This window comes from Helianthus annuus, chromosome 16 (assembly GCF_002127325.2).
Source record: "Helianthus annuus cultivar XRQ/B chromosome 16, HanXRQr2.0-SUNRISE, whole genome shotgun sequence".
NCBI classification, from domain to species: Eukaryota; Viridiplantae; Streptophyta; class Magnoliopsida; order Asterales; family Asteraceae; genus Helianthus; species Helianthus annuus.
The window spans coordinates 12,283,360-12,293,013 of NC_035448.2; the positions used below are offsets into that span (position 1 = coordinate 12,283,360).

The 9,654-nt window shown below is 34.3% G+C and overlaps 1 protein-coding gene across 1 annotated transcript; it reads right to left on the bottom strand.

Annotated features, from left to right (window-relative positions):
* Positions 1 to 345: 345 nt before the first annotated feature.
* Positions 346 to 2,372, bottom strand: LOC110924034 (probable UDP-arabinopyranose mutase 2). The gene is made up of 4 exons (XM_022168078.2): positions 1,990 to 2,372; positions 1,249 to 1,499; positions 974 to 1,142; positions 346 to 882 (listed from the first exon to the last, which is right to left on the bottom strand). The coding sequence occupies exons 1-4, from the start codon at positions 2,314 to 2,316 to the stop codon at positions 559 to 561; spliced, it is 1,071 nt and encodes a 356-aa protein (XP_022023770.1). The 5' UTR covers positions 2,317 to 2,372; the 3' UTR covers positions 346 to 558.
* Between the last annotated feature and the right edge of the window lie 7,282 nt (positions 2,373 to 9,654).

The following is a 9,654-nucleotide window of genomic DNA, read 5'->3' on the forward strand; positions in this document are numbered from 1 at the left end:
ATAAGCTTAGGGGCTGTTTGGTAAACTCTGAATGATCATTAAGAGGCTCCCTCTTAAAGAAACCATTAAGAATTTTACCAATGAGAAGGTAGAAGAATGTGACATGTGATGATTTACCATTCAGATGTTACCTCTTAACCATTCAAACTTGAGGCTACCTCTTGTTCTACCCACACAAACCCTCAAATTTTCAGGGATTCTCGGAGACGTCATTGTCATAAATCTTCTTCTCTCCTCCATATCGACGTCACAAGGGTCTCTAAATACGAGCCATTAGAGGTGTGAGTTAATGATTAATCTGTGGGGACTACTTAAAAGACAGCAAAGATTTTCAACATGATTTCAAAATTTCAAATCACCCTTTAAAGGCAAACACATGATCATAATGAAGCACAAAAGGTGAATAATAAACCTCCATAAAAATTTAAATGTTTAAAACCTCAAAAGAATAAATCCAAAGACAAATATAGATAAAATGATAAATCCCCTCTTATCAGCCATAGAGGGCCTAATAAATCACTACTAATAAACTATAGGTGCAACCCTAAACTCTTCACTTCACTTGCCATTAGGGAGTTGAGCAGATGGGTTGAGTTCATCCCAAGCTTCAATCCAAGTGAGCATCGCGTCCGCAAGCTTGTTGAAGTAGTCGTCAACCTTCCCGAGCTTAGCCTTGACCTGTTTCGAGAGCTCCTTGTAGCAGCTTTGAACCGTGGTGCACTCTTTCGGCAATGTGGCGGCTTGGAAGAATGGGATCAACTCCTCCTGCCAGTAGATACCCTTGTATTCCTTTTTCAAGTTCACAAATGGGTTGCTGGCCTTGCTGTGCCAGATGTATGGCAGACCTGTCTTCACACCCAACCCCAAGTGGTCACAGATCACCTATGTATATCATTTAGAAAATGTTAGCCGATATGCACACCAAGTGTTTGATAAAATTACCCAGTGAACCAAACAGAATTGAGTTTTGTACCTTCATGCACCATCCAGCCCACATGTCATCGTAACGACCAATTGGCTGACCATCGCCCATAAGACCGAAGTACATTGCTGGGCCGATGAGCTCACGGTCGAAAGCGAGATTCATTCCACACATTGGGAAGAGGGTTCCCTTTGGAATTGTCAAAACCGCATCGACAAACCTGGTTAAATATAATTACACAAAAAAGATTAGCAAAATAAGTTTTTGATCCACCATTGTAAAATACTAACAAAATCAAGATTCAAATCAAGAATAAGATTCTATACCGGGTGTTTCGTTCACGAGGCTTCACGAGCTGGGTCGGAGCATCATAATCCGGGATGTTAAGCCAAAGCCCGTGTGAAACCGCAGTCGGGACACCTTCACGAAGGCTAAATGGGTAGCCACGAACGAAATCAGCGCCTTCCCTGTATGGATCGTATAGGGTGTTGAAGAAATACGGAGTTGATGGGCTCAACAGGTTCTTAATATGTTGCTCAAGCGCATTGATATCATTCCCAGTTGGGTCTTTAGCAACCTTTCAAATTTACAAACCACAGAACATAAGTACATTACAAAATCAACCAACCAACCATATAGGCATTTTATCAAACACTTGGTGTGCATGATACAACCGAATCACCAACACACCCAGATCACAGATCAACACATTACACATCACCCAACAAATTATATCAAACCCCGTATTTACAAAGATTCAATCTTCAACAAATAGATCTGAGTTTATCACAATTATTGAAAATTTCAAAAGCCAGATCCAAGTCAAACACACCATCAGATGTAGTCAAAACCCCAGATCGGCTCTTAAATAAACATAATTGAGATTGATTTCAATCTTAAACTCAAAAAACTAGCAAAATTCGCCAAATAATCCAAACATTTAGACCCAAAAAACTCAACTTGTTACAAACTCTGTATAATAAAATCCAATCATAAACCCTAAACCCTAATCAAGAACCAAACAAATAGGGATCAAGAAACAAAAAACAAAAAAGAACAGAACTTACAAAGCAATCATCATCGATTGTGAAGATATACTTCTTCTTGGACACCATATACCCAAAGCACCGACAAGCAGAATCCTTAAACGAGATGCAGGAAGCTTTAGGACCCAGAATCCTGTTAATATCGTTACGGTTATAGAGTTCATAATCGAACCCTTGTGGAACATTGATAACCTTTGAAGGATCACCGTCTTGTACGATGATCAGATGGTACGGCTGGAAGAACGGCCGCCACATCTCGAGGAAATCTAGGTTTCGGATTGTGGGGATTACGATGTCAAGCTCATCTTTCAACAATGGCGTTGGGGTTACAGGTGAAGGGGAAGCCATTGTTGTGAGATGAGAATAGGTTTTGTGTGAGTTTAAGGGGGTGATTGATGGGTGTGTATATAAGGGAGATGGGGTTTGGGGTTGAGGAGAAAGAGAGAAAGTTTTAGGGGGTGAAAGTGGGCAAGTTTGAAGTTGAGGGAGTTTGTTGATATTTTGTGGGTTGAATATTATAATGTAAGTTGGGATGAGTAAACCGTGACACGCGTTTACGTTTGAAAAACTTGGAGCCTTGGTATTACATCTCTCAATTTGTTTGATGTATAAAACTAGAGGAATAAAACCTAAATTCGTATACACATACTATTTGTTTGATTTATCAATCAGAGTTGCATTCGATTGAATTATTCAGTAGAATTACTGAAATAATTTGATCTGATAGTGATTACACGTCTCTCTGATTATCCGTGGTATACAAAATTCTCCAATTGCCGACTCATTTTAGCAAAGGGAGATGGTTTATTTTAGCAGCAGCCTACTCTTCATAAGCTGTAATGATTGTATACATATATGTAATGCGATGACAGTATAGTTAGTTTGTATTATTCTTCATGGCCATTATTTTCTATGGATTTTAAGGGGTGTGGACATTTTATCCTCGTGTTGGATGTTTGGGATGTTAGATAATTCTGACGTGGTTTGAAATTTTTATATTTTTTCTTCTGATTGTTAGATGGTTCATGGAAGGATTGTATAAATAGCTTGTGGCTCAAAACTTAGTTGAAGTCAGCTTGGTTTATAAAGTTGTCGAGTTGAGTTGGATCGAGGTCGAGCGCCAACACACCCCTTCATGCAGCCCTCACACAACCGTAGCCAAAATGTAGGTCTCTTAATACCCATTCCTTCATCTTCACCATCAAGAAACCCTCCCCTTTAAATGCTAACGTAAACTATGAAGGCGTTGTTCCTTCCCTTCATCGCCATCTTTATACTCGTTAATCGACTCCCCTTATTCGAATATGCTATTTCGGAGCTAAAACAAGCCCTAGATCAGCAACATTAGTCTTGGTAATCTATGTAAATTTAATTCTTTTTTAAAAAACCAAGCGCTTTTGAACTTATGTAAATTTTATCCTTTTTAAAAATCAAGCGTATTGAACTAGCTTGTTTTAAAAAACGGGCCTAGTTCAAGATCATGTTTTCAACTTGGCTAATTAATTTTTAACAAACTAAGCTAACTCATTTAAAATTTGAGATGAGCTCAGGCAGACTTGACCAGACTTTGTTCGACTCATGAGCATGCCTAATACATAGTTTGGACGTTAAGTGATTTGGATAGGACTGCAAACAAACACGAACAAGATTTTATGTTTATGTTCGTTCATTAAGGCAATAAATGTGTTCATAAATTGTTCATGAATACTTGCCGAACGAGATTTTTTGTTTGTGTTCGTTTATTAAGGAAATGAATGTGTTCGTGTTCATTCGTTGATTTTAGGTAACGAACACACACGAGCGTTCATGAACACAAACAAATGTTCATGAAAAGAAACGGACGTTAAATTTCAAAGGTACATAAATATAATTTGATATTGTTTAATATACAATAGTATGAATGCCCGCACGTTGCGGCGGGTAAATGGTATAATCTTTGCGTAAACACATGAGAAATAAAACTCGCTTTTTTTAATTTACCATTATATTTATATAATAAATAAATTATTTAGTAATAATAACTTTAAAGACTAACAAAATTATAAACTAAATTTCATAACTATAATACTTACAATTCTTATGACAAGTCCTATTATATTCTATTTAATTCAAAACTAAATTTATTATTTCGTTAATATACAGATATATAAAAATCCTTTACCATAAAGAAAAACAATATATACATATAAATGTATTAAATGAGCCTACTTCCCCTTTACTCAACAACTTTGAAGTCACTTCTTAGCCTTTGATCACCTGGTCACGATTCATAGATTACAAAAGACATAAGTGAGGAAGATGTCAACCATGAAAATATTACGAAGGGCTGTAAAGTGGTTGCTAATTAAGCAACGGTTCTCATTTGAACCTTATTCCATGAAAAAGAAGTACGATATTGTTATGGTTAAAAGATGAAAAAAGAATTATCGCTTCTGGTGCAAATCATTATGCTAACTTTCTTGATTATGTAAGGATTAACCTGAATAGAGAAAATAAACAAAATATTATTGTTAATACAGATTCGATTTTTTTACATGATATACTTATACCACCAAGATAATAATAAGTACACGAGAAAAATTTCTAATAATCATATATTTACAAATCTGGAAAATAATAGTAGAATACACATAGAAATAAAACCAATCTTCAAGACCCTTAACCAATACCAGAACAAAGTAAGGGTCAAAAGGGTCCAATAATCATATTGCACCAAAATATTATATGCAAAAAAGAAAATTGTGTTCCGCAACTCATATTTAGGCATACATAGAAATATACCTCATAATATTCCATGTTAGTGCAATGAGTTGAATTTAGACCAAGAAGTGAGAATACAATTTCATATCTATGTATAGTTTTATATGCAGATTTCTTGGTTGATGGAGGAATTCTAAAAGTTCTTTTTTATTGTGAAACAAAAAATGCTTAATAACTATTTGATACTCTATAACTATTTAGTAACCAAAACTCTTGAAATTGAAGCATGTCAATCTTTACTTAATTAATAGATCATATATGTTCTGCATTTAAAAAGAATATTTTGATTTAACTAACTTGTTTAAATAACTTATTTATAAGTTAACGATTAACTTTAACCAAATTTTAAAATTATCAATTTATCTTTATATATATAAGTTGAACTAATTTAAAACGTTTCCTATAACGTTAGATTTGAACCAGAACATTTTTTATTTTCAATAAAAATAGAGTTTTATGTATTTATAAAAGAGTATGACAATACGAAACTTTTCATATATTCACATTAATATGGTACTTATTGTTTGATGGGTATTAACATTCTTAATGAATATCAAAGTCTTTTATTTAAAGAAAAAAAAAAGAAAGAGAAACCAAAATTATAAGAATGAACGGAACCAAAATGGTTGTGAAAGAGAAAAAGAACACTAATAATTGATAGATCACAAACATATACAATTTGAGAAAAAAAAAACTCTAAACTTAATTTTTAAATTGCAAAATCCAGGGCCGACTCCGAAAATCCCAAAAAAAAATTTGGCCCCGTTCGAGATAAAAAATTTGGGCCCTATTCGAAATCAGGATATGAAAACACTTAGCGACTCGTAAACTCGAAATAACTCGAAATCAGACTCGAAACAACAGTAAGATCATTCAATCATTCAGAATGGTGTGAATACATGAAAGTAAAAGAAGCAAAAATATCAATTAAACATCATCGTTTTTCAGTAAAGATGATAAACACATTAAGCTCTTGGTTTTAAATATTGTTAAAAGACCATAAAACATAAAACTTGCTATGTATTACAAAACAAAAGGAATAAATGTCCAATTAGTTACTTCATGTTTACTGCAAATTTGATCATAAAACATAATTCTTTCTATGTAATTTGCTTTAAACTAATTAAAATTAAAAATAATATAATATGTCAAAGAACAAATATGACTAAACTACTTTATTACTTTTTCACGATGAAACATAAAAAATACCTTTTGAACATCAATCGACAATCAACAAACAAAAATCAAAAGACAACAAACAAATACCTCTTGAATCGCGATTCTGCGGATGTCTGATGTTGATGATTCCTGAATCGCACTCCTGTAGGTTGCAACGTTTGATGTCGATGACTTTGAATTTTGATCAGAAAAAAACCCTGGTGCAAAGCAAAAACCACGCGACTTTTGATTTCCTGCCAAGATCGACCGACCGATTGTATTTTCACAAACGTTTTTGGGCCTATAATAAGTTAAGGGATTGGGTTTGTTAGCAAACTTTGGGGCCTATAAAAAATTTGGGCTACATATATAAAGAAAACATAAAAATTTTGGGCCCTTTAATTATTTGGGCCCTGTTCCCAAGCTCAGTCTGAACTTGCTTATAACCGGGCCTGGCAAAATCCATGTGCATTCATTCTAATTTGTGGAAATTATCAATTAAGTTAGACTCTTCACATGTCACCTTAATATTATAGGTGTCTTAAATTTTTGGACAATGGGCAAGTTTACCCCCTTTAAAATAGCTTGACTCTATTGTACATGTTGCTTTGTGCATACAATGTAAAATTAACATAATGGTAGAAAACCTAGTTTGATTAATAAGGTAGTATATATATATATATATATATATATATATATATATATATATATATATATATATATATATATATTAGGGGGAATCTGAAGTTTTTAAACAAAATATAAAAATTAAAAATCAAAGTGAACTACCGAACACAAACGAACTAACATAAATGAACAAGTTACATAACATTCATGAAAATATATGAACGAACGCGGTCTCTCTCCTGTTCGTTTATTTAACTAAACAAAAGAAATTCTTTGTTTGTATTCGTTCATTTTAAACGAACCAACACAAATGAACTACTTAGTAAACGATTTATAAACTGTTTGTTGAATGTTCGATTTATTTGCAGCGAAGGTTAGTTCTGATTTCACACAGGTGTTACCCAGTAATGAGGCAAACCTACATGGTCTATTATATTGGTGATCCACTTTGTGAGTCGCCCATCCACTCAACTTATTGTTAAGATGAGAAAGGTAAAAGACTTGAACTAAAATAAACCCATAAACTAATATTTTATGCTACTTGTGTCCAACCGTTGAAACGGCGTTACAACGATTAAGGACTACATTGTCTTTTTTTTCTCTCTACTGTGTATACCGTAACAATGTAAACTATTTTATTGTAATATAATATGTTAAAGCTGGTTTATTTATTTTTTTTAAGTATTATTATAACACATGCCATAAGTAAACTCATCGATCTGTCACTAGTTGTCTAATCCCTTTTTTTAATCATTATTCCATTACAGGGCCATAGTTTTGACTGTGATAATTGAGTATTAATTAATTCAATTAAGAAAGAGGGATTCTATTGCCACACCGGCCTATCTATCCGTACATTTTAACAACTTTAATACGTATTGTATAGACTTATACGATGCGTATTGAATAAAGTAAAAGACATAGCAGAGTGGTAGGTGCAGGTGTTGTCTGGTGGCTGGCCTAATACGCATCGTATAGGCCTATACGATGCGTATTAAGGCACTGAATTTTTTAAGTTTATTTTTTGATGTGTTGTATTTGGTTTTTGGTGTTTTGGGTTTGTTATTGGTGTTTATTATTGGTTATATTTGTTTTAATGAGTTTTAAAATCTTTATTTTTTTATCATTAAGTATCGTATTATAGCGTATCGTGACGTATTGTATCATATTTTTAATTTAATATTGTATTATAACGTATCGCTGAACCCTTCAGAAGAAATCGTAGGCTGATACATAAAAATACATATAAAGAGTTATCGTCTTCAGAATCAGACGAAGGTTATGAACACTCAGAAAATGACCAAAATGATATTGAAATTTGTGAGCCTTCAAATTATTTTGGGAAATATGAAAGAAGACCACCTCACGAAACGAGGTTTCATAATTATGGGAAACAAAGAAATTTGATCTTGGAAGAGATCGAAGATTTGGGTACAACTTCAAGTCATGAAGATCACTCTGCAGGAGTTGATCATGACGACTGTAATAAAACGGAACATAATCCCAAATTGTTTATAGAAGCGCTTTTATCATGTATCATATGTTGGACGGAATATAGTTCAATTAGAGGAGTTCTGCCAGTACAAAAAATGCGGAAATGTTGCATAATTCATTTAGTTTCTGTTTCTGTTTGGCACCTTCAATCTCCGTTGCTTCATTAAAATTAACAATAGTTTCTGTTTGGCACCTTCAATCTCCGTTGCTTCATTAAAATTAACAATAGTTTAATTACAAATCAGTTTCTGTATCGGTTATTCAGATCTCTATTCGGTCATCTTTCCAAACCGCAACACACGAATGTGTAGTTTCAACCAATTGGTGTGATTTGGTAGCTATATAACGATATGTTTAAACTTTATATTGAATACAGGCCCGCAAAGCCCATCAATGATTGCGTATTGTGGGCATTGAGACAACAACAGATAATGAACGAATTGTTGGACTTCTTGTTCCAAATGCAGTTGTAGGATCTGTACTTAAAGGTCTCTCTCTAAAAGATGCAACTTTACGGCACGCTTACCTTAATCACATCTTCCATGGAGTCACGGATCCGACAATAGTGCCCACCCGAGACCGACCTCTGGATTACACGTTATCCGAAATCGATTTGGGCCACGTGTTGAATGATAATATTTAAAATTGACCATCTTTCACCAAGAAGGATAACGCAAACAAGTTCTCTACACTTTGTGCAAATGGCGGTTTCCAGAAGAAATCGCAGGCTGATACATAAAAATACATATAACGAGTTATCGTCTTCAGAATCAGACGAAGGTTACAAACACTCAGAAAATCACCAAAATGATATTGAAAGTTGTGAGCCTTTAAATTATTTTGGGAAACATGAAAGAAGACCACCAACAATACCAGTGCGGTTGTCGTGAGCCTGAGGAACTTTTAATAAGCTGTCATAGTTGTCAAATTCGTTGCGTGTATTCATATTGTTTGAACAGTCACACCCCGGCAATTTACATTCACTAACCGTACTGTTATTACATCCAAGACGATTCAAGTGAGTCCTATGAAAGTGTCTGTCTATTCAATTGAGAGTACTCATTGCATTACATCGCCGTTGAAAAACATAATCACAGTCCTTTTCCTTAAATTTCCAGAACAGCCACCAGCAATACCAGTTTGTTACTAGTGCGGTTGTCGTGAGCCTGAGGAACTTTTAATAAGCTGTCACTGTTGTCAAATTCGTTGCGTGCATTCATATTGTTTGGATCCACCACAAATTCCATGGGTTTGTGTCCAATGCAAGGATCTTCGATTTCAAGCACTTGATCATCTCAAATTTAGAGAAAATGGGATTAAAAGATGATAACCCAACAATGGAGAATCTCATTCTACAGCTCCGATCATCATTCTTTTCAGTAGAGTTTGAACAAGTGGCCAAAACATTGACAGGACGCGAATATCGTATTATAGCGATTGCAGGTCGTAGACTAGACTGGAAAACAGGTTCATGGTTGCAACTCAGAAGATCAGGCCAGAAACAAAGTCGGGTCGGGATATTATCGAAACCTAGATGGTGAATAAGTTTCTTTTAGATTTTACTAGGTTATAACCCCGTGTATTACACGGGTTGAATAAATGAATTTTTAATACCAAATAATAAAACATTATCTTTTTAAAAGCCCC

Excerpts from the sequence above, each read along its gene's own strand:
- LOC110924034 (XM_022168078.2), bottom strand. The coding sequence starts at position 2,316 with ATGGCTTCCCCTTCACCTGTAACCCCAACGCCATTGTTGAAAGATGAG. Across the intron at positions 1,500-1,989 it reads CAATCGATGATGATTGCTTT|GTTGCTAAAGACCCAACTGG; the intron begins GTAAGTTCTGTT and ends TAAATTTGAAAG. Across the intron at positions 883-973 it reads GGGCTGGATGGTGCATGAAG|GTGATCTGTGACCACTTGGG; the intron begins GTACAAAACTCA and ends TGATATACATAG.